The sequence below is a fragment of the Phyllobates terribilis genome, unplaced genomic scaffold (genome assembly GCF_046119375.1).
Source record: "Phyllobates terribilis strain yellow unplaced genomic scaffold, ASM4611937v1 Scaffold_5__5_contigs__length_657084704, whole genome shotgun sequence".
Lineage (NCBI taxonomy): Eukaryota > Metazoa > Chordata > Amphibia > Anura > Dendrobatidae > Phyllobates > Phyllobates terribilis.
The window spans coordinates 48,108,741-48,134,140 of record NW_027362765.1 but is presented as its reverse complement, the minus strand read 5'-3'; the positions used below and the strand labels follow the sequence as shown (position 1 = coordinate 48,134,140).

Sequence of the window (25,400 nt, the reverse complement as noted above, 5' to 3'; positions counted from 1 at the left end):
TCCCAAGGCTAAGTCTATTCTAGACATAGAGCCGTGCGTCGAGGAGTAACATGAGTATGTCTTCACTCCCATATGTCTCACTCTCCACAAATCTATCAGGCCCACCTCTGACACATACTTAGCAAAGGATGTCTCCCCCTCTCCGTCAGTTCTTCCCGGTTGCCTACTAGTTCTGTCCCAAATTTTATTCATTATATTGTTAACATCTCCAATCAGCAATACAGGAGTCCCTGTCCAATGCCTTGTGAGTTCTATAATCTCTTGCAGTTTTGTCCCAGTAAATGGCGGTGGGAAATACACTGCCACCACGCAATATAATTTGCCATAAAGTCTGCAGACTAGAAAAACGTACTGCCCATCTTTATCTATTTTAATCTCAACCTCCTTAAATGGAGTCCCAACATGCACCAAGATGGAAACCCCTCTCGCATATGCAGAGTAAGTAGAGTGGTATGCTTTTTGAACCCATTTCTACTCGGCTTCTTAAAGAGACAAAAGAACCGTTTCTATTTAAAGTCTGGCTGATTTATTACAATACTCATAAACTGCGTCACCAGAAAAGTTAAATACAGCCTTTGTCTGGCACAAGGTAAAAGTAACAAGTCCATAAAATAATGCTGGTTAGCCCACCTGGATTAGAGTTCACCTTTCGTGTCATTTAGCAAAGCACATTCAAACCAGGAGACCTGCAATCTCCATACGGCAAGCCTGTGTGAGACAAACGGCTCTCAATTTACCCAGTGAATCACAACTAGAGGTGGAGATATAATGAGCAGCCTGTTCAGCTGCTCTTAATCAACCTGTCATGGCTGATTAACCCCTTTTAGTCCTATATGCACTAAAACATTACTTCAAGTTTATTTCCCAACCATTAGGTGTCTAACAGCCACCTTACATTCCTCCCCCCTCTGCCTAAAGGCATGGGCTTGGCACCTTCTGCCACTAGACATGGGATTCTCGAGAGGGGATTCGCATTACCATGTAACTCCTGACTCTATGTTCTACATGGAAGTGGAAATCCTGTAGCACTAGCAACCAGCGAGGTAACACAAGCATTTTTATCTTTTTCCTTCCTCATCCACCTGAGTGGGCCATGGTTTGACACTTAATTTAAATTCTCGCCCTAAGAGATAGTATTGCAATGTGGTGGACACATTGTCCACTTTATGGACACTTTTTTTTTTATTTAAAGAGAACCCCGCCTTCCTGAGTGCATCAAACACTGTGTGGACCTTTCCTAGATGACTTTACCTTGCAGCATATTTCTTGTGGGGTGCGAGGATCCAGTCCATGGCCTTCTGGAAGGTGTCTGGAGCTCCCTGCAGTCCAAATGACATTCAGACGTATTTGAAGCAACAGTCAGGCATAGAGAAAGCCATCTCCTTGGCTTCTTGAGATATGGGAATTTGCCAATATCTCTTTGTTAGATCCAAAGTGGTTATGTACCTTGCTGGCCCAAGTCTCTCGATCAGGTCATTGACACGTGGCATTAGATATGTGCTGAACTTGGAGACGTCATTCAGTTTCCGATACTCCATACTGAATCTTCATTCTCCATTGGGTTTTGGAACAAGGACAATCGGGTTAGGCCACCCGCTCTTAGATTCCTCAATGACCTCGAGATTCAGCATATGCTTCACTTCCTTTGACATCTGTTCTCAGCAGGCCTCTGGAATTCGGTAGGGCTTCGAGTTAACTCACATATGGGGTTCCGTCAGAACCTCGTGTTCCATGACATCTGCACACCCCGGCAAATCTTAGAACAAGTCCCGGTTCTGCTGCAGCAATTCCCGACATTGCTGTTTTTGGGCCTTTGACAGTGTTTCGGATACTGTGATGTCTTCAATGTCTCCTTCTGGCTTCACCGGCCAACATGGAGTTTCAACAGGTCCCTTTCCTACTCTGCCTTTATGGGCAGCGGCACAAGGATTTCAGAAGTGAGAAGTGGGAGCGGTTAACTGGCAGGGGAGACATGACTTGCAATGCCTTTAGGATTTCAGTGTGACTTCCAGACCAATAGAACCTCTGCATGACCCATTCTTCAGTTTTGTCCACCCCCAGATGGCCATCCAAGTCATGTGAATGGGCCATGTCCAACACTCTCCATCTATAGGGTCCTGGTACCAACAATTGTTTCACTATCTCCTCCCTCACCTTAATAAATCGGTACCATAAGTCCCCACTCAACATGAAATAGGGAAACTTCGTGTCAGCCCCTGACTCCTGTGCTATGCCATTTATAACGGTTACCTTATTGAACGCTTCATTTAGAGTTAGGTCTCTATGTGGGGAGAACCCAAAAGTTTCTCTGGTCACCCCTATCCCAGGAATGTCTTCCTCAGGGGATATTACCTCCTCATCTTCTCCCATTACACAGAAGGGAGACCTGTCAAACTCTGGGGTTGGTGAAACTTTTTTTTTAGGTCCAACTCGTTTCTTACCCGAGCTAATGAGGTCTTCGCCCCTCCCCTACAAGGCCCAAAACAACACAACCCGGCCCATGATAATTGGGTGCAATAAATCTTGGACCACACCGACCTCATGGGACTCAGTACCTCGGGCCATGTCAATGACTATTCTGGCCATCAGATAGTCTTTAGCATCCCTGTGAATGCAGCAGACGCCCACCTTCTTTCCAGGGATCAATTGGAGAGGGAGTGTGGCCCTCACGAGTCTAGTAGTCCAGTCATTTGCAGACCATTCACTTTTTTTTTTAAAATCAAATATTTTTTATTGTTAAAACTTTTTTTGTAACACAACAGTAAAACAAATAAAACAACCCAACCAAAGAAGGGACCCAGTCACTATTCTATCCCTCCCCCCACAACACATCGCCCTTTCAAACAAAACATTTTGAGTTAAATGTTCCACAGTTCTGTCCACAGCAAATTAACAATCTTACAGTATGAATAATCACAATTGTATTAAGGGGTATCTAACTCTTGCTTTGGAGCAGTTATATACATGTCTAAAGCAGCCCAATGTAGGATTTTGCACCTGTCAAGTAATCTATACATCAATCATAGCAGGCCAAGTCGAAATCTATGCAGTTCTCTGGATGCTAGGCCTTAGCCGTCAATCCATGGAGCCCATATTTTTTCAAATTTAGAGATAGCCTTCCTTTTCAGATATATACTTTTTTCCAGATTTAATAACCAATTAATCTTATTTATAAATTCCGTCACCGTGGGCGCCTGCTCTGATAACCAATGTTGGGCTATTAGTTTCCTGGCCATGTATAACATGCGTGCCACCGCTATTTTGCCATGTTCGTCAGTGCTCAGATCTTCTATATATCCCAGTATACATACTAATGGTGAGGGATCTGAATCGACTGAGTATGTTCTATCAATGATCGCTATTACATCCCTCCAGAAGTTTTCCAGAGCAGGGCAGGTCCACATCATATGAAGCATGTTAGCCGGGGATGTTTTACATCTAGCACATAGGGAGTCTGGTCGAAGCCCTATATCGGGGAGAAATTGGGGTGTTCTATATGACTGGTGCAGTACCTGTAAGTGAGAGAATCTATGGGACTCACTCAGAGATAACTGGGGAACTCTTTCCAGTATTTCAGACCACAGCCCCTCTTCAATAGGGCCTATCAAGCCCTCCCATTTTTCTTTTGATCTTATGGGGTGTTTTGCTAATACCAAGTCCAGCAGACCCCTATAAAGCAATGAGATTAGCCCCCCAGAATTATGTGAGCTAGCCATTCTCTGTATTATAGCATTTTGAGGAACTCCATTACTTAGGACAAGACTCTCTGCCTGATATGCATGTCGTAACTGAAGGTACTTATAAAATTCGGTGTTGGGCAGTCCATATTCATTTTGTATCTGTGAAAACTCCTTGAGTGAATCTCCCGCTAAAACATGAGTGAATCTTTCTAGTCCTTTTAGACTCCAATTTTTAAACCCTTCCAATTTATATACGTTAGGGAGCCATGGCGTTTCCCACAGTGATGTAAATTGTGAGATCCCTTGTATCCCCTGTAATTTCCTCACTGCCCACCAAAGTTTGTGTATTAACAGCGTAGTTGGGGTTCTACAAGAGGGTGTCTTAAATTTGTGAGCCTCCAATGCTTCATAGAGTCTGAGTGATTTAAAATGTGATTGGAGTAGAAGACGTTGAGCCCCCCCTCCCCCTCCAGGGTCGTCCCACCCACGAATATACTGGAGCTGAGCTGCCATATAATAAACCCACGGATTTGGTACAGCAAGGCCACCCATTGTTTTATCTCTTTGCAAAGTTTCCAGTTTAATTCTTGGAGCTTGTTTTCCCCAGATTAAGTCCCTGAACATGCTGTTTACTTTAAGGAAATATCTCTGGGGAATCCATATTGGAGAATTATGCAATACATATAGCAATTGTGGCATCCAGATCATCTTGACCAAGTTAGTGCGGCCCACCACTGACAGTGGCAATTTAGACCACGTGTCCAGTTTACACTTGAATCTGGCCAGTATTGGGTTGAGGTTTAGTTTCTCATAGTCAGTGACTTTAGATGTTACATTAATACCCAAATATTTAAATTCATTGACCACTTGTAAGCCCGAGTCAGTATAGTGAGGTGCATTAATGTTCCCATTATCTATTGGAAGCAATACTGACTTAGTCCAATTAATCGCCAAACCCGAAAATTTCCCAAACTTCTCGATTGTTTCCATAGCTACAGATAATGTTTTGGAGGCTTCCGCTAAAAATAGTAGTGCATCGTCAGCATAAAGCGCAGTTTTCTCCTCTATATTCCCTCTGCGAAATCCCATTATGCCAGGGTGCATCCTGATAGCCGCAGCTAGTGGTTCAATGGCCAGTGCGAACAGTAAAGGGGACAACGGGCAGCCCTGCCGGGTACCCCTCCCCAGTTCAAAGGCTGAAGTAAGACGCCCATTTACCCTTAATCGTGCCAATGGCCTCTCATATAGTAGCTTGATCCATGAAATAAATCCAGCGCCCATACCAAATTTCTCCAAAACTACTGTAACGGGTCTGGGAGGCGGAACCTCTGAGCTACTATACAAGGGGGCGGTCCTTGTAAGGGAGCGGGTGGCGACCAGGGAAGACGGGCAGGCAGTCACAGCAGGTGACCGGGACAGTCTCTGAGTGAACGGGCTGGAGGTCACGGCAAGCGACCGGGGCAGTCTCTGGATGAACGGGCAGGAGGTCACGGCAAGTGACCGGGGCAGTCTCTGGATGAACGGGCAGGAGGTCACGGCAAGTGACCGGGGCAGTCTCTGGATGAACGGGCAGGAGGTCACGGCAAGTGACCGGGGCAGTCTCTGGGTAAAGGGTAGGTACGACCTGTGATGGCAGAGCCTTCAGGTAGGCTAGCAGGCAGATGGTAGATGTGTGCTCCCAGGTGAGCAAGCGAGAGTCTCTGGAATGGCAGGTGGTCACAGCACGTGACGGCGGAGCCTCCAGGTAGGCTAGCAGGCAGGTAACAGGTGTGCGCTCCCAGGTGAGCGGGCAGGAGTCTCTGGAATGGCAGGTGGTCACAGCACGTGACGGCGGAGCCTCCAGGTAGGCTAGCAGGCAGGTAGCAGGTGTGCGCTCCCAGGTGAGCGAGCGAGAGTCTCTGGAATGGCAGGTGGTCACAGCACGTGACGGCGGAGCCTCCAGGTAGGCTAGCAGGCAGGTAGCAGATGTGCGCTCCCAGGTGAGCGGGCAAGTTGGTCCATAGACAGACTGACAGGAGTAGGAAGGCAGACCGTCGGACCTCAGGCTAGCAAGCAGGTAGGAGGAATGTCAGGCAGGAAACAGACAGCAAACTGGCAGGTAACTGGCAACGGGACCTGAGGGCTGAAGCAGAGTAGTGAACAGTGCAACAACATTGCTCGGGCACCTCCATTTTGGAGGAGGTGCCTTATATATGGTGAAGTCCTCCGGCCATTGGCCGGGGACTCCTTAGGACGGCGCGCGCGGCCCCTTTAAGAGGGAGGGAGCGCGCGCGCGCCCTAAGCACAGTGGCCGGGAAGGAGCGCGCGCTGCCAGCAGAGCGGGAGGAGGACGCCGGGCTCGGAGCAGAGGGGTGAGGGGAACAGCGTCCCTGCCTAGCAGAGGGCAGGGACGCCGGCGCTACAGTACCCCCCCTTTAGGCCCCCCCTTTTTTAGGCCAGAGAGAAATTTAGCTAGGATGAGAGGGGCATGGATGTTCTCCCGGGGCTCCCACGTTCTCTCTTCAGGACCAAACCCCTTCCAATCTACTAGAAAAAAGGTCTTCCCTCTTACCCTTTTGGTGGCCAGAATGTTCTCTACCTCAAATTCGTTTTCAACGGAAACCGGAGCAGGAGGCGTACCTGTAGACTTGGAAAAAGAGTTAAGTACCACAGGTTTGAGGAGAGATACATGGAAGGAGTTAGGGATCCGCAAGTTGGCCGGGAGTTTCAATTTATAGGCCACCGGGTTGATCTGACTGATGACCTCCAGAGGACCGATGAACCGAGGCCCTAACTTATAGGAAGGAATCTTGAGCCGGACATACTTGGACGAGAGCCAGACCTTATCCCCTGGACGGAATTGAGGAGGATCCAGACGTTTTTTGTCAGTATGTCTTTTCATACGCTCGGAAGACAGAAGGAGTGCGGACCGGGTACTCTCCCATATGGAGGAAAATTTGTTAACAAGAGATTCCGCAGCCGGATTGTCCACCGAGGTGGAGACGGGAAATGGGATCCGAGGATGCTGACCGAAGACAACAAAAAACGGGGATTTGGAGGAAGATTCGCTCTCGTGATTGTTGTAAGAAAATTCGGCCCATGGCAGGAGATCCACCCAGTCTGAATGGTGGGCATTAACGAAGTGCCGGAGGTAACTGGTCAGGTTCTGATTGATCCGCTCCACTTGACCATTAGACTGTGGGTGGTAAGCGGAGGAGAAGTCCAGGGTGACGTCCAGCAGTTTACAAGTGGCTCTCCAGAAGCGTGAGGTGAACTGTACCCCACGATCTGACACGATGTGGAGGGGCAGGCCATGAAGACGGAAGATGTGGCGGATAAAGTCTTTAGCCAGCTCGGGTGCAGACGGGAGGCCTGGCAGGGGAACGAAATGAGCTATCTTGGAAAAGCGGTCAGCGACCACCCAAATGACCGTACAACCGGCAGAGACGGGGAGATCAGTTATAAAGTCCATTGCTATATGCTGCCAGGGGGCAGCAGGTACTGGGAGCGGAAGGAGGCGACCGGCTGGCAGATGTCTCGGAACCTTGTTGCGGGCGCAGGACACACAGGCAGAAACAAAGTCAATTACGTCCTTGTGCAGGGTAGGCCACCAGTAGTGCCGGGTAATAAGCTGGAGGATCTTTTTCTGACCGGCGTGGCCAGCTAGTTTAGACGAGTGACCCCAGTGTAGGATCTTCTCCCGATCAGGTACTGATACGAACGTCTTACCGGGAGGGAGACGATTTAGACTCACGGGAGCCACCTGCATTACTCTGGCGGGATCGATGATGTGTTTCGGTTCTTCCTCGAGATCAGACACCAGAAAGGATCGGGACAAGGCGTCCGCCTTGATGTTTTTGTCAGCCGGGCGAAAATGAAGAATAAAATCAAAGCGAGCAAAAAACAAGGACCACCGAGCTTGGCGCGGGTTAAGTCTCTGGGCATGCTGGAGGTAAGCCAAGTTCTTGTGGTCAGTGTAAATTATTACCGGGTGAAGAGCCCCTTCGAGGAGGTAACGCCATTCCTCCAATGCCAGCTTGATGGCCAATAACTCTCGATCTCCTATGGAATAGTTGCGCTCAGAAGAGGAGAAGAGTTTGGAGAAGAAGCCACAAGTTACCATTCTCCCGGAAGATGATTTTTGGGTAAGTACCGCTCCGGCTCCAGAGGAGGAGGCGTCAACCTCCAGGAAGAACTGCTTGTTGCCATCTGGGCGATGCAGCACCGGGGCGGAAGAGAAGGCCTGTTTTAAGGAAAGAAAGGCCTCCTCTGCTTCGGGCGGCCACTCTCTGGGATTAGTGCCCTTACGGGTGAGCGCGGAAATTCGGGCAGTCCGGGAAGAGAAGTGCGGTATGAAGAGGCGGTAGTAGTTGGCGAAGCCCAGGAACCGCTGAATGGCCTTCAACCCCTCCGGTCGGGGCCATTTCTCGATGGCAGACAGTTTCTCTGGATCCATTCGTAGGCCGGTCTGAGAAATAATGTAGCCCAAAAACGGAAGCGAGGTCTGCTCAAAGAGGCACTTCTCATATTTAGCGAAGAGGTGATTCTGCCTGAGCCTGAGCAGGACCTGACGAACGTCTCTCCGGTGAGTCTGGAGATCCGGAGAGAAGACCAAGATGTCGTCCAGGTACACCACTACGCAGGGGTAGAGAAGGTCCCGGAAGATGTCATTGACCAACTCTTGAAAGACGGCAGGAGCGTTACAGAGACCAAAGGGCATTACCAGATATTCATAGTGGCCGTCCCGGGTGTTGAATGCAGTCTTCCATTCATCCCCTTGACGGATACGGACCAGGTTGTACGCCCCACGGAGGTCCAGTTTGGTGAAGATTCTAGCCCCCCTCAGACGATCAAATAATTCTGGAATGAGCGGAAGGGGGTATTTATTTTTCACCGTGATCTGGTTAAGGCCTCTATAGTCTACGAGGTAGATTTCCGGATGAATCCCCTGGCCAAATTCTCCTCAATATATTCGGACATCGACCGGGTCTCAGCAGCGGACAATGGGTAAATACGCCCACGGGGAGGCGTAGTACCGGGTAACAGGTCGATAGGACAGTTGTATGGTCTATGAGGGGGTAATGTCTCTGCCTCCTTTTTATTAAAGACATCAGCAAATGACCAATAGGGAATCGGAAGTCCAGGTAGATTAGTTGGGGTAGGAGAAGAACGGGCGGGATGAACAGGAACCAAACAAGTCTTATGACAGTCCTGTCCCCAGCGAAGGACTTCTCCGGTCTGCCAGTCAAGCACGGGTGCATGTCTCTGGAGCCAAGGTAGACCTAGTAAGAGGGCGTGAGAGAGTCCAGGCAGAACATGAAAAGAGATGCTCTCAGAATGCAGCATTCCCACCTGCAGAGTTATGGATTCGGTGATGAGTTGGATGGGACGTGGTAAGAGGCCCCCATCCACAGCAGCGACAGATAATGGTATAGCCAGAGGTTTGGTGGGAATGCGGTATTTTTCTACCAGGGCCTGTGAAATAAGATTCCCGGCCGCTCCAGAGTCAAGTTGGGCTAGTTCGAAATAACGATTCTCCCCCCAGATAATTGAGACTGACAGCAGCAGAGATGGAGAGGATTTATTCTTGTCTAGGTCGACCTCTCTGAGCGAACCTAGACACAGGCGTTTCCCGACCTCTCCGGGCAGGTACGGATCCGGTGCTCCTTACTGCCACAGTAGAAGCAGCTCCCCTCGGCACGGCGTAAGTCCTGACGGGTTTTGACCATCTTGGTCTGGTCGACCTGCATAGGCTCAGGAGAGTGTACCTGGGGAGAAACGGAGGGAGTGACGGGTTTCTGAAAAGTAGGAGCTAGACGTGGAAACCTCCTCTCACGGGTGACTTCTTTGGCACGCTCCTGGAACCGTAGGTCAATCCGGGTGGCAAGAGTTATTAGGTCATCGAGAGTGGTAGGAATATCTCGACCGGCGAGTTCATCCTTAATACGGCCGGACAGACCCTCCCAGAAGACAGATACCAGAGCGTCGTTATCCCAGGCCAGCTCCGAGGCGAGGGTACGGAACCGTATGGCATATTGGCCCACGGTGAGACTTCCCTGACGGAGGCGTAGCAGAGATGATGCGGATGAGGTCTTCCGTCCAGGTTCGTCGAAGACTTTCCGGAAAGCCGTGAGAAAGGCAGGCAAGTCGGACACCAGGGGGTCTCCTCTCTCCCATAGAGGATTTAGCCAGGCCAGGGCCTCCCCGGTGAGATGGGACATGATGAAAGCAATTTTGGCCCGGTCGGAGTTAAACTGGTGGGACAGGAGTTCAAAGTGCAGGGTGCACTGATTTATAAAGCCCCAAGCCTGAGCGGAGTCGCCTCCGAAGCGAGGAGGTGCAGAAAGCCGGGGTCCGGGGTAGGATACCATAGTATTGGTGGGCAGCGGAGCTGCCGGATTGCGAGTCATGGCACAGGCGGTGGTTGCTGGTGGAGCAGTCAGAGTGTCCAGGCGAGAATTGACATTCCGCAGGTGACCCAGGATGGACTCCTGTTGGGACCTCTGACGGGACAGTTCATGACACAGGTCCGAGAGTGAGGGAGCTTGGGTGCCACCGGGTTCCATGGCCCGAGCAAACTGTAACGGGTCTGGGAGGCGGAACCTCTGAGCTACTATACAAGGGGGCGGTCCTTGTAAGGGAGCGGGTGGCGACCAGGGAAGACGGGCAGGCAGTCACGGCAAGTGACCGGGGCAGTCTCTGGATGAACGGGCAGGAGGTCACGGCAAGTGACCGGGGCAGTCTCTGGGTAAAGGGTAGGTACGACCTGTGATGGCAGAGCCTTCAGGTAGGCTAGCAGGCAGATGGTAGATGTGTGCTCCCAGGTGAGCAAGCGAGAGTCTCTGGAATGGCAGGTGGTCACAGCACGTGACGGCGGAGCCTCCAGGTAGGCTAGCAGGCAGGTAACAGGTGTGCGCTCCCAGGTGAGCGGGCAGGAGTCTCTGGAATGGCAGGTGGTCACAGCACGTGACGGCGGAGCCTCCAGGTAGGCTAGCAGGCAGGTAGCAGGTGTGCGCTCCCAGGTGAGCGAGCGAGAGTCTCTGGAATGGCAGGTGGTCACAGCACGTGACGGCGGAGCCTCCAGGTAGGCTAGCAGGCAGGTAGCAGATGTGCGCTCCCAGGTGAGCGGGCAAGCTGGTCCATAGACAGACTGACAGGAGTAGGAAGGCAGACCGTCGGACCTCAGGCTAGCAAGCAGGTAGGAGGAATGTCAGGCAGGAAACAGACAGCAAACTGGCAGGTAACTGGCAACGGGACCTGAGGGCTGAAGCAGAGTAGTGAACAGTGCAACAACATTGCTCGGGCACCTCCATTTTGGAGGAGGTGCCTTATATATGGTGAAGTCCTCCGGCCATTGGCCGGGGACTCCTTAGGACGGCGCGCGCTCCAGCAGAGCGGGAGGAGGACGCCGGGCTCGGAGCAGAGGGGTGAGGGGAACAGCGTCCCTGCCTATCAGAGGGCAGGGACGCCGGCGCTACAACTACCCATAGATATTCCAATTCAACAGAGTCAAATACTTTAGCAGCGTCTAGCGAGCAAATAACCCTGTCTCCTGCATTGTCCACTGGCAGCTCAAGATTAAGAAATAGTCTACGGATATTAACAGCTGTAGACCTAGCTGGCATAAAGCCCGATTGATCACTATGTATAACATTAGATATTATGTTATTTAACCTGGAGGCCAGAACTTTTGCTATAATTTTAATGTCCGTAGGTAGCAGGGATATAGGCCTATAGGATTCGGGGAGCAATGGATCCTTACCCGGTTTGGGTATCACTACGATAACAGCTTCTCTCATTGAGAGGGGCGGAATGCCTTCCCTGGCTGCCTCCTGGAAGGTGCACAGAGGTAGTAATATATCCCCAAATGTTTTGTATATTTCCATAGGGAACCCGTCCAACCCTGGTGATTTATTATTGGCCATTGAAGCTGTGGCCATTTGTAACTCCTCTAATTGCAGGGGACTATTTAAGTATTTTTTATCTGCTTCAGAGATAGCTGGAAGATCAATCCCCTCCAAATAAGTCAGGATTTGTTCTCTGCTAAATCGTGTTTTGGTTCTGTATAAGTCCTGATAAAATTCTCTGAAAGTATTTGATATTTGATCTGGCTGATTAACCATTGCACCTTCCTTATTTTTTAAAGTGCCTATAAAGGATGTCCCTATTTGAGCCCTTGCAATCATAGCCAGTAAATGCCCTGCCTTTTCCCCTTCTTCATAAAAATGTGTTTGGGAAAATAGTCGCTTATTCTTGGCCTTCTCCCTAATGTGTGTGGAGTATGCCTCCTGCGCCTCTTTCCAGGTCATTAGGTCCTCCTCTGTACCTGATTGGACAAATTTATTTTCCGTGAGTCTAACCCTGTCTGGCAAGAATTCCCCAAATTGGTTAGTTTTAGTCTTGGATCTATTTATAGCTTGTATCAGGACTCCCCTCAGACAGGCCTTCATAGCATCCCATAGTGAGTTCTGCATCATAGAGACATTATTTTCTATAAAATAGTTTTGAAGAGCAGATGTAATCAAATTTGTGTCTATGATTTGCAACCAAAAGGGATTCATGGACCATCTAGTAAGGGTAGCTTCCAATCTGGGTAAAAGACATAGGCTGCAGACCATTCACTTTTACAGGACAAGCTTGGGGCCCTTCACCAGGTGGACAGTCCACACTGCCAGCTGGATATGCATAGAATGAGCAACAGTGTCCCATGCTACAGTGCATTTTGTCTGTAGCAAATTACATCACCCGATGAGGCCCTCGGCATGACCTCTGCCTCCCCCCTAGACTTTGGACACCCCACCCCCTTTTTAACCTACGCCCCCAGGATGGAGTGGGTTGCCTACCCAAGGAACCGTCAACCCCTTGATACCTCTCGACCAGTCCGACCAAGCCATCGACTTTTCGGGGATCACCCTGGTGTGCATCGGGCTCGGAAGGGAGTGCACTAACCGGTCCATTACAACTCGCTTAACCATCTGCGCTGGGGTAGAGTGCTTTCGCTGTAACTACTTTTGGACGAGGTTCAGCAGATCAAACATTTGGAAGCAAGGAGGTTTGTCATGGTGCTATGCCCAGCGGTGGACCCGTTGTCCCTTGACAGACATTGTCACCCCCAATCGCACCAAAATTTCTATTTTCAATTTTGCATATTCTTTGGCGACTTGTAAGGCTAAATCATAGTAGGCCTTTTGTGGCTCCCCTGTTAAGTATGGTGCCAGGACTTCTACCCACTGCTCTGGCAGGAGTTTCTTCCTATCACCGACACTTTCAAAAACTGTTAAAAAGGCCTCTATCGTCCCCCGAGATCATTTTCTGCAAGGCTCGTTTCACTGCTTTCCGGGTAAAAATAATCATCTGACCTTGAAGTCGGAGTGACCGCCTTGCCGCGAACCGCCTCTGAGTACCTCAATCTTTTGCTGGTTCTGTTGCTGCTGGAGCTGTTGTGTAAGCAGCTTACTTGTCTCTTTCTTGTGTCCTGTTGTTGCTGCTGTAGCAGTTGCTGGTGCTGCTGCTGTTGGGCTTGCACCAGGTGTTTAATCAGGTCCTCCATGAAGTCTGATGCTGCTCCCTGGCCTATAGCCACCTTCACCCAAGACATGCAGTACTTCTGTAGCGGTCACGCGTGTTCTCTGGGAACGTTGCCTGCACTTCTAACACCAAATGTGGTAGGTCAGTTCATCCTCTTCTTAAAGAGGTAGACACAGGACCCATTTCTATTTAAAGTGCGGCTGGTTTATTGCAATCCTCATAAACCGCGTCACCAGAAAACTTAAATACAGCCTTGGTCCGATATAAAGTAACAAGTCCATACAATAGTGCTGGTTGGCTTAGAGTCCAGCTTCCATATCTTTTATGAAAGATATTCAATCCAGGAGACCTGCAACCTCCATATGTCCAGCCTGTGTGAGAAAAATCTCTCTCAATTTACCCAGTGAATAACTCCTAGGGGTGGAGGATATGGTGCGCAGCCGGTTCAACTGCTCTTAATCAACTTGTCATGGCTGATTAACCCCTTTTATTCCTATAAACATTACTTCAAGTTTATCTCACAACCACTAGGTGTCTAACATCCATCATACAACATGTTCTATCTACTGTCGTCGCCACACAGTGTGAGACATTCTGAGACGTTGTGCCTGTTCCAAATTAAATTGCAAAATTCAAATACGTGCACGTAAGAACTACGACTGATACATTTGAGCATCATGCTAGATCTGTGTTCATTACGTCATTGGTCAAGATTTATATAGGTTATTAGTATCCATACTTTAAAACAATATAATTGGCTCAGCTTATCTCTTAATATGTGCTGGCATTAGCATACATACATCTAATTGGCTAAAGGTAACACTACTGACACCCATCTTTCTGACTTTCGTTTCTCTCTTTTCTCTGAGTCTTTAGACATAGACATTCCAAAAGACTCCTTATCTCACACATTCCAGCTCAAACTCCATCCTGGTAAGCAGAAGACGCACGTACAAAAATCAAAATGGAGTTAGGATAGATAAAGAATAACTGCTGCTTTCACACTACTGATATGTTTCCCTTATTATCTCCTGTAATTCTGTTATTACATGGGATCTTTATGATCTTACTTCGCCATCTTCTTACCATTTAGGTCCTTACATTATTGGAGCCTCTCAGTGGATATCTTCTATATAAGAGAATTTTCCTGATTGATCCGTCAAGGATGGATATGGATAAGGAGAAGATGGGGGAGAGGATATTACACCTCATCCTAGAGATCCTCTTCCAGCTTACTGGAGAGGTGAGAGATTCTGATGACATCACATTACATCATTCTTATCTATGGGAATAACAGATGGACAGAACTGGAGAGGTGAGGACTCTGGAAATGTCTGTAGTGAGATTTATTAATGTGTCTCTTCATAACCAGGATTACACAGTAGTTAAGAAGACCCCTTCTTGTCATGTGCCTGTGATTGAGGGACGGGGAAGACCTCAGAGCCCAATCATGTGGCCTCCATGTCACCCCCTGATAGATGAGAACATCAATGACCAGAAGATCCTAGAACTCACCTACAAGATGATTGAGCTGCTGACTGGAGAGGTGACATTGCTGGGAATGCTTGGACATTATACAGGAACACTATGAAAGGATTCGGGGGGATGACTGTATCTTTGTGTGTGTTAGATTCCTATAAGGTATCTGGATATCGCTGTCTATTTCTCTATGGAGGAGTTGGAGTATGTAGAAGGACACAAAGATCTGTACAAGGACGTAGTGATGGATGTTCCCCAGCCCATCACATCACCAGGTAATAGACAGGGCTAAATACACACAGCCTATTATTATCTGTATGTAAAGAATTAATCCAGTCCCTGTATGTGTTTTGTCTAGTTATATCCAGTAAGAGGAAAACACCAGAAAGATGTCCCTGTCCTCTTCTTCCACAGGACTGTAAACAAGAAAATCCCAGTGTTCCTCAGGATCATCAGGTAGATGGAGAGAAGATGTCATGAGATCTCCCTGATGACGTGTAGACGGCTGTTAAGGTCTTGTGCTCAGTCTTGCTTTATTCACCAGTATTATATGTTTTACTAGCTGAACCAGTTCTACGCCCGGGTGGCGAGCATTTTTATTGGTATATGGTCTCCCATCCTGGTATTTGTGCTGCCCCCATCCTGGTATTTGTGCTGCCCCCATCCTGGTATTTGTGCTGCCCCCATCCTGGTATTTGTGCTGCCCCCATCCTGGTATTTGTGCTCCCCAATCCTGTTCCCCCATCCTGTTATATGCTGCCCCAATCCTATCCTGGTATTCATGGCACCCTTCATCGCTATCCTGGTATTCATGGCACCCCTCATCGCTATCCTGGTATGCTTGCCACCCCTCATCCCTATCCTGGGATGCATGGCACCCCTCATCCCTATCCTGGGATGCATGGCACCCCTCATCCCTATCCTGGGATGCATGGCACCCCTCATCCCTATCCTGGGATGCATGGCACCCCTCACCCCCAATCCTGGTATGCATGGCACCCCTCACCCCCAATCCTGGTATGCATGGCACCCCTCACCCCCAATCCTGGTATGCATGGCACCCCTCACCCCCAATCCTGGTATGCATGGCACCCCTCATCCAAATCCTGGCATGCATGGCACCCCTCATCCTGGTATGCATGGCTCCCTCATACCCAATCCTGGTATGCATGGCCTCCCTCATACCCAATGCTGGTATGCATGGCCTCCTCAGTCTTATCCTGGTATGCATGAGCCCCTCACCCCCATCCTGGTGTGCATGGACTTCCTCATCCCTATCCTGGTATGCATGGTACCCCATCCCTCATCCCTATCCTGGTATGTATGGTACCCCTCATCCTGGTATGCATGGCTCCTCATCCAAATCCTGGTATGCATGGCCCCCCACAACCCTATCTTGGTATGCATGGTACCCCTCATCCCTATCCTGGTATGCATGGTACCCCTCATCCCTATCCTGGTATGCATGGCATCCCTCATCCCTATCCTGGTATGCTTGAGCCCCTCACCCCCATCCTGGTATGCATGGCACTCCTCATCCCTATCCTGGTATGCATGGTACCCCATCCCTCATCCCTATCCTGGTATGTATGGTACCCCTCATCCTGGTATGCATGGTACCCCTCATCCCTATCCTGGTATGCATGGCTCCTCATCCTGGTATGCATGGCCCCCCACATCCCTATCTTGGTATGCATGGTACCCCTCATCCCTATCCTGGTATGCATGGCACATGGCACCCCTCATCCCTATCCTGTTATGCATGGCACCCCTCATCCCCAATCCTGGTATGCATGGCACCCCACATCCCTATCTTGGTATGCATGGTACCCCTCATCCCTATCCTGGTATGCATGGCACCCCTGATCCCTATCATGGTATGCATGGCACCCCTCATCCCTATCCTGGTATGCATGGCACCCCTCATCCCTATCCTGGTATGTATGGCACCCCTCATCTAAAATCCTGGTACGCATGGCACCCCTCATCCCCAGTCCTGGTACGCATGGCACCCCTCATCCCCAATCCTGATACGCACGGCACCCCTCATTCCAAATCTGGTATACATGGCACCGCTCATTCCAAATCTGGTATACATGGCACCGCTCATTCCAAATCTGGTATACATGGCACCCCTCATCCCAATCCTGGTATGTATGGCACCCCTCATCCCCCAATCCTGGTATATATGGTACCCAATCCCTCATCCTGGTATGCATATCTTCCTCATCCCCCAATCCTGGTATGCATGGCACCCAATCCCTCATCCTGGTATGCATGGCACCCCATTCCTCATCTTGGCATGCATGGTCCGCTCACCCCCCAATCCTGGTATGCATGATACCCCTCATCCCTATCACGCAGTACACATACAAAAAAAATAAACACTTATACTCACCTTTCTTCCCTGTGCTTCAGCGCTGTGTCCCATTCTGCCGGAGACTGTGGGAGGAGTGCGGCGCCGGAGTACGCGCGTGCCCATACCGCGCTCTCCGGCACCATTTTGCTGAAGACACACTGCAAATGTCTCAGTAAAATGGCACCGGATAGCGCTATGCACTTGCGCCGATTCTGACGCCTCACTCCTGCCCCGGTCTCCGGCGAGAAGAGAAGAGAAGCTGGATGCGGTCTTCTGTCTGGAGCCAGACTGCACAGGCGTGTCGCGCTTGCGCAGTCTGTAAAGGCTTCAGACAGAGGGACACATCTCCGGTTATATAATAGATACTTGTGTAATGAGAACGGTGGAGATGGCAGGATTAGAGCTGATCATAGATTTGACTTCTCCATCTGTCTGTGACTTTTACAATATTTGTTTCAGGGTAAAGATCTGCCCCATATTAATACTACAGAGACATATGTGAGGGGTAATGAGCGGTGTAAAGAGGAGATTCCTACAGATAACAGCACAGGTGAGTAGTAACCAATAAATGCAGAGAAGTCACAGAGTCTCCTCAGTTACTGCTTGTCACTGCTTTGTCGGCAGTGTTGTCCGACCATATCACAATTAAAGATCACCGTTCTGCCACTATACCACTGCATGCTCCTTCCCCCAAAACTATCCTTGTTAATTTGAGCATTTGTTTAAGAAATTGTACTGGATCTATCCATTCTTGAATCTGCAAGGCCGGAAAATAAAAATTCCCCCTTATTAGTAGATTAAATTAAATATAATTTTGGCCAAATGTGAATTCTATACAATAACAGCAGAGTTTCCCTTTAACCTGACTTTTCAGTGTTTGTTCAAAATGACCTATGTAACTTCAAAGAAGTGCACGATAAACTACACTAAAACACATTACACCTATGCCATGATTTATTTCTAAGCTGTGCGTGGGTGATGGCTCTAATGACTCAATTTCAATCCTAAAAGTGAAAAAGTCTCTTCTAAAATAGGGAGCACTAATACTTTTTCAACCTTTCTAGTCAGTACTCCTAGTAGCTCCAATGGTTCATCATAAATGAGTGCAACTCGGGTTTAGTGCACTATGTTGAAAGGTTCTCTCTAAATGTCTAATATTTCTTAAAGAAACTCGTCAAACAGAAAATATTGTCTCCTACAACAGTTTGAATTACAGAGTACTACCATGTCACGTACTCTAATTCTGGAGTGCACAACATTTTTTGCTCCAAGAGCCACATTGCAATACTGAACCAATCCCAAGGGCCACCAAAAGAATTAATGGGGTACTTACATGAATATATCACTAGAATCACCATCAGAGCATTAATACATTACCAGAACCATTTCTGCTTAAAAAAAAATCAGTATGACACACGCTAACTTAAACTGAGTTTAGTCAGCAGAAACTTGCCATATTCTCCTCATAATCTCAAATCTCTAAGTTTTGAGGATTTTTAAGTTTTAACATAGCCATGAAGCACATTATGGATTGTTACATGTGTACAAGATCAGAACCTCCTTCAGCCCATGTATTCGGTGCTAGAACCACCGTCCGTACATAAATGCAGCGCCAGAATCACTGTCAGTACACGTATGCAGCACCAGAACCACCGCCAAAACATGAATAGAGCGCCAGACCCACCGTTGGTACATGAATGCAGCTCCAGAACCGGCATAAGTACATGTATGCCGCACAAAGCTTAATTCAGTTGTCAATTGTATTGTCAGGTCAGCCCCATATGCAATTGTATTGCTTGAACCTACAATTCCCAGTATATCCTTAACAATGGTAAAGACATGATGGGAGTTCTTGTTACCAGCCATCATCAGACTGTATACCATATAGGAGCCAGAGTACTCATGAGATACTGGCAGCATCCCAAACATTTATATCCAGGTACCTTATAGGTGACATCTTCAAGTCATTCCCATCCTTTTTGTCTCCATGCAGTACAGACGGCATGATGAGATTTCACGAGTAGACATCATCTCTGCATACTTCCATCTTCTCCGTCTCCAGCAGCACTTTTTGACACGGTGCCCTTAGAAATAAATAAATCATTATTCTGCCACATAAATATGGCATATATGGATATAAATATCCCGAGTCTGCACCACTGAATATATAATTGCCCCCTCACTGTGCTTACTGCACAATCCTGCACAAAATATCCCCCTTCACTGTCCTCCATAATTTCCCCACACACACTGCCCCTGTCCATAATCCCCCTCACACTTCCCCTCAATAATATACCCCACCCCCACACTGCACCTCTTTCCATATTGTCACCCACACACTGCACCTCTCCATAATGTCTCCTCCCACATTACCTCACTACATAGTATGTACCCCCACAGTGCCTCTTTCCATAATATCTCCCCCACACTGTCCCTCTCCATAATATCCTCCCCAAAGTGCACTTTTCAATAATATCTCCCTACACTATACAGAGAAGTAAAGTCCCCATTCACCCTACACTATACTATGCCCCCTTTCAGTCCCCTTAATTGCCCCATAATGTCCCCTATTGATCCATAATGTACCCTGGAAAGTAACACCAAACCTATTTAAACTTTGACTGTTCCTGGAGAGCTTACTGGTTCCCGCCGAGTCCTTGCCACATCTGCGGCCTGGCTCCAGCAGCAGTATGATGAGGTCAGTAGCAGGCTAACCTCATCACGCCAATGCACGTCGGAGTGGGGGCTGACGAGCCTACGCTGCTCCTGTCCAAGTACCATATTGTTCAAATGTATTCATGTCTTAACCACTTCGCACCAGAGCCTGTTTTTGCCTTCGTGACCGGGCCAATTTTTTCAATTCTGACCACTGTCACTTTATGAAGTAATTACTCTGGAAAGCTTCAACGGATCCCCCTGATTCTGAGACTGTTTTTTCGTGACATATTGTACTTCATGATAGTGGTAACATTTGTTCGATATCACTTGCGTTTATTTGTGAAAAAATCGCAAATTTGGCGAAAATTTTGCAATTTTCAAACTTTGAATTTTCATGCCCTTAAATCAGAGAGATATGTCACACTAAATAGTTTATAAATAACATTTCCCACATGTCTACTTTACATCAGCACAATTTTGGAACCAAAATTTTTTTTTGTTAGGGAGCTATAAGGGTTAAAAGTTGACCAGTGATTTCTCATTTTTCCAACAAAATTTACAAAAACATTTTTTTAGGGACCACATCATATTTGAAGTCACTTTGAGGGGTCTTTATGACAGAAAATACCCAAAAGTGACACCATTCTAAAAACTGCACCCCTCAAGGTGCTCAAAACCACATTCAAGAACTTTATTAACCCTTCAGGTGCTTCACAGGAATTTTTGGAATGTGGAAGAAAAAAATGAACATTTAACTTTTTTCACAAAAATGTTACTTTAGACCCATTTTTTTTTATTTTCACAGGGGTAACAGGAAAAAATTAACCCCAAATTTTTTTGTGCAATTTCTCTTGAGCGCGCTGATACCCCATGTGTGAGTGAAAACCACTGTTTGGGCGCACTGCAGGGTTCGGAAGGGAAGGAGTGCCATTAGGCTTTTTGAATGTAAAATTTGTTTGAATAATTAGCAGACTCCATGTTGCGTTTGGAGAGCCCCTGATGTGCCTAAACAGTGGAAACCCCCCACAAGTGACACCATTTTGGAAACTAGACCCCTTAGGGAACTTATCTAGATGTGTGGTGAGCACCTTGAACCCCAATGTGCTTCACAGAAGTTTATAATATTGAGCTGTAAAAATAAAATTTTCACATTTTTCCCACAAAAACGTTTTTCATTCCTTAATTTTGCATTATCATAAGGGTAATAGGATAAATTGCACCATGAAATTTGTTGTGCAATTTCTCCTGAACACGCCGATACCCCATATGTGGAGGCAAACCACTGTTTGGGCGCACGGCAGAGTTTGAAAGGGACGGAGCGCCATTTGACTTTTTGAATGTAAAATTTGTTTGAATAATTAGCAGATGCCATGTCGCATTTGGGGAGCCCCTAATGTGCCTAAACAGTGGAAACCCCCCACAAGTGCCACCATTTTGGAAACTAGACCCCTTAGGGAACTTATCTAGATGTGTGGTGAGCACCTTGCACCCCCAGCTGCTTCACAGAAGTTTATAATATTGAGCCATAAAAATAAAATTTTCACATTTTTCCCACAAAAAATGTTTTTCATTCCCTAATTTTGCATTATCATAAGGGTAACAGGAGAAATTGCACCATGAAATTTGTTGTGCAATTTCTCCTGAGTACGCTGATACCCCATATGTGGGGGAAAACCACTGCTATGGTGTACGGCAAGGTTCGGAAGAGAAAGGAGCGCTATGTTGGCTGGGATAGGTTGCAGACACCATGTCACATTTGAAGAGTCGTTGACATGCCGAAACAGCAGAAACCCCCACAAGTGACCCCATTTTGTAAACTACACCTCTCAAGGAATTCATCTAGGGAAGTAGTGAGTATTTTTTAATTTTTTAATTTATACCATTGGGCAGTGAAAAAAGCATAATTATATTTTTACCACAAAAAATGTTTTACCCTCAGATTTTACATTTTCACACAGGGCAATGGGTAAAAATGGTGCCGAAATGTGTCACACAATTTCTTCTAAAAGTGGCAATACCCCTTATATGGCTGTATCGTACCACTCAGCCATACGGCGAGATCTGGGGGGGACGGAGCGCTATTTGACAATTGGAGAACAAATTATTGTAGAATAGGCATTTGGATTTGGGAGCACAAAATTTTCTGAATTTCTTTTGGGGGGCAAGGGCCATTTCGCTTTTCCAGAGCCTTTCTGCTACCAGTAACTTGGAAGTCCCTTATATTTCTAACAGATGACGGACCTGAGTGGGGACTAGCTTTTTTTGAGGACTGAGTTGAAGCTTTTATTGGGAACATTTTACGTAACATTTATCCGGCGCTCTAGGCTGAGCACTTATATCGGGGTTTCCATCTAAATTTCCAAGTGATGTAATTCAGATGAAACCCCTGCGGGATTCATTCACTGTAATGAGGCAGCAAAGTTACTCTGGACTCCGTCTGGCCTCTGTTTAGGGGTGTCCTTTTTTTCTGAAGTGCACAAAACTGTGGCCAACCGCACTTTTATGCACGCCTAAAACAAATGACACCGTGGGATCACAGGCCAGACGGCATTCACAGTGGCCTATATCTGCCTCATTACAGGGAATCTTCCGTCATGGGTTCCGTCTGAATCACGTATTTCAGAGATTTACACGGAAACTCTGGCGTAAGTGCTCAGCGCAGAGCGCAGGATAAATGTGAGCAGAGCTTTACTGTGATCTTTGGGAGACATAATAAACAAATCGTAGCAGGTGAAGAATTGGTTTTATTTATTTTTTACGCCGTTCCCCATGCGGTATAAGTGATGAGATTACTTTATTCTTCGGGTCGGTGCGATTACAGAGATACCAGATTTATATCGGGTTTTTATGACTGACAGCTGTCACACACTTTTTTTTGCAAAATCTAGTTTTTGCATCGCCATATTTTGAGAGCTATAATTTTTCCATATTTTGGCCGACAGAGTCATGTGATGGCTTGTTTTTTGCGGGACGAGTTGACATTTTTATTGGTACCATTTTTGGGTACGTGACATTTTTTGATCGCTTTCTATTCCATTTTTTGGGAGGTAAAATTAACAAAAACCAACAATTCAGGAATTGTTTTTTGAGGTTTTTTTTTATGCCGTTCTGCGTGTGGTAAAAGTGATCAGGCAGCATTATTCTTCGGGTCAGTACGTTTACAGCGATACTACACTTACTGTATATTTGTTTTATGTTTTGGCTCTTTTACACACTAAAACAATTTTATAGAAAAAATATTTTTTTTGCATTGCTTTATTCTGAGCGCTATAACTTTTTTATTTTTCGGCTGATGGAGCTGTATGGCGGCTTTTTTTTTGCGGAACAAGATGACGTTTTCAGCGGTACCATTTTTATTTCCATTTTGCTTTTTGATCGCATTTTTTTCCACTTTTTGTTTGGCGATATGACGAAAAAGCATATTTTTTGCTCCTTTTTTTATTTATTTTTATTACGGTGTGCACAGAAGGAGTTAATTAGTGTGACAGTTTTATAGATCGGGTTGTTTCGGATGCGGCGATGCCAAATATGTGTACTTTTTTTGGTTTTACATAAATATACGGATTTATTGGTTTAATATTTTATTTATTTATTTTTATTTATTTTGTGATTTTTTTTTTAACAGTTTAAAAACATTTTTTTTTTACTTTTTTTTTACATTTTTACTTAGTCCCTGTATGGGACATTAATTTTTATTTTTCTGATCACTGATCTCATGTAATGTAATAGACATGTATTACATTACATGAGATCTTTGCTGACTGTTTCACAGTCAGTGTGTCCTGCCAGGCTTCAGCTGCAGGCTGAGCCAGGCAGGACACCATATATGGCAGATCTGGAGGCGGTCATGTGACCTCCAGCTGCCATAGCAACGCCAGGTCCTGGAAGGTATAAGGGGGCCGTCGGAGAGGTAAGTGGACGACCCCCTCTCCTCCTGCTGTCTTCTATATGCCGCGATCACTATAGATCGCGGCATATAGAAGACAGCAAAGGGTTAACATCACTGGGACCTGATCCAATCAGGTCCCGATGATGTTCCCTGTCAGAGCTAACGCTCTGCACCGGAATCACAGCGCTTGCAGGACCCTGGGGGTCCTGAGCGCTGCGAGACCACCCACCGTTTTTAAACGTCGGCGCTGCACAGAGCCCAGCAAGCGCCGACATTTATCTACAGTGGGCCGTCGCGAAGCGGTTAAAGACACAAATAAATTTGAAAATAATGGAAGAAGAGAGCGATGTCTCCCGTCAGCTCCACGTACTACACAACATCCTTTGTCGTGCCAAAACCAAACCAAACATGTGACTTATTGTTCTACCTCTCTTGGGATCAACCCCCTGGTTGGGCAGAGGTGCTCACACCCACCCCTTTAACCATTAGCTTCATTTAATTCCAAGAGGGAAATAAGTTCCTAGAAGTACAGTCTCCAGCCAGGCTGAAAAGTTGTGTATGCTCGGGTGCTCATTGTTTGAGTCAAGCAAATTGGAATGCTAGAGTGTTTGGTCCGAGTAACGAGCCCAATGTAAGGGAAACTCAAGCATTTTTCTGGCGGCTCCCCTCGGCGGTCTGCAGAGGGCCTAAAATTGCCCAAATCGATGGGAACAGTGCTCAAATTACATGTAACATCCCTGGCGGTGTGCTGGCATGGCTTTCCATCTCTTACCATGCAAGACCCCAACTTACCTACCAGTCCAGGCTGTGCACTTTGCTCCTCTACTTGCTGTGTGCTTGTCTCTTGTCTGCTAGCTTAAGGCGACGCTGGAACGTTCTGATTCTTAAAGTTACACTATGCGCAGTCTTAATGCTTCCCCAGCCTATTTCTGTTACGTCACTGGAAAGTTAAACCACCTCCACCCAGTGGGAGGTGCTTGAGCAACACGTTCTCTCAATGTTCAACTGCTAAGTTGCCAGGTCCTGTCCAGCTAGTCTGTTTCTGCCACCCTGGGGGTTGAGTACCCAGGCCTATACCTGTGTCCTGTATCTTTCCTGTTTACCACCCTGGGGGCTGAGTACCCAGGCCTGTTACCTGTATCTGTGACTTATAGTCTATTTCTGCCACCCTGGTGGCTGAATGTCCAGGCTCGTACCTGTATTTTGTTCCTGTTTCAGTTCCTGTCTGAACTGTGTCCTAGCCCGTTACCTGTTTGTCTCTATGTCCGATCCTTCCTTTTTCCTGCAGTGTCTGAACCAGTACCTTACTCCAACTTGTTGTCTCTGTACTTCTGTTTGTGAGTTCTGTGTCCACTTGCTACTTCATAGCAAGTATCTTGTGTGTATCTGGCTCTGCTGGTCCTATTTCCCTGTCTGTTCCATGTGAACAGGGCCCTGTCCTGTCTGGCCGCTCCTGCGGCATTCCTGCCTGGCCGCATTTGCGGCTCTGCCCTGCTCTGCTTCCCGTGCGCACCTGCGGCTCTGCTCTGCCCTACTCTGCTCCGCTTCCCGTCCGCACCTGCGGCTCTGTTCTGCCCTGCTCTGCTCCGCTTCCCGTCCGCATCTGCAGCTCTGCTCTACCCTACCCTGCTCTGCTCCTTTTCCCGTCCGCACCTGCGGCTCTGCCCTGCTCTGCTCCGCTTTCCGTCCACACCTGTGGCTCTGCCCTGCTCTGCTTTCCGTCCGCACCTGCGGCTCTGCTCTGCTCTGCCCTGCTCCGCTTTCCGTCCGCACCTGCGGCTCTGCTCTTCCCTGACCTGCTCTGCTCCACTTCCCGTCCGCACCTGCG

General features: G+C 47.6%; 1 protein-coding gene across 2 annotated transcripts in view; it reads left to right on the top strand.

Annotated features, from left to right (window-relative positions):
• The window catches only part of LOC141271910 (uncharacterized), a 73,869-nt gene that overhangs the window by 33,039 nt on the left and 15,430 nt on the right, over positions 1-25,400 (top strand). For both annotated transcript variants that reach the window (XM_073682144.1, XM_073682143.1), the window contains 5 exons: positions 14,281-14,430; positions 14,560-14,733; positions 14,818-14,941; positions 15,025-15,122; positions 17,485-17,575. In XM_073682144.1, the coding sequence (XP_073538245.1) occupies positions 14,281-14,430; positions 14,560-14,733; positions 14,818-14,941; positions 15,025-15,122; positions 17,485-17,575 (637 nt within the window). The remainder of the gene's footprint in view (positions 1-14,280; positions 14,431-14,559; positions 14,734-14,817; positions 14,942-15,024; positions 15,123-17,484; positions 17,576-25,400) is intronic.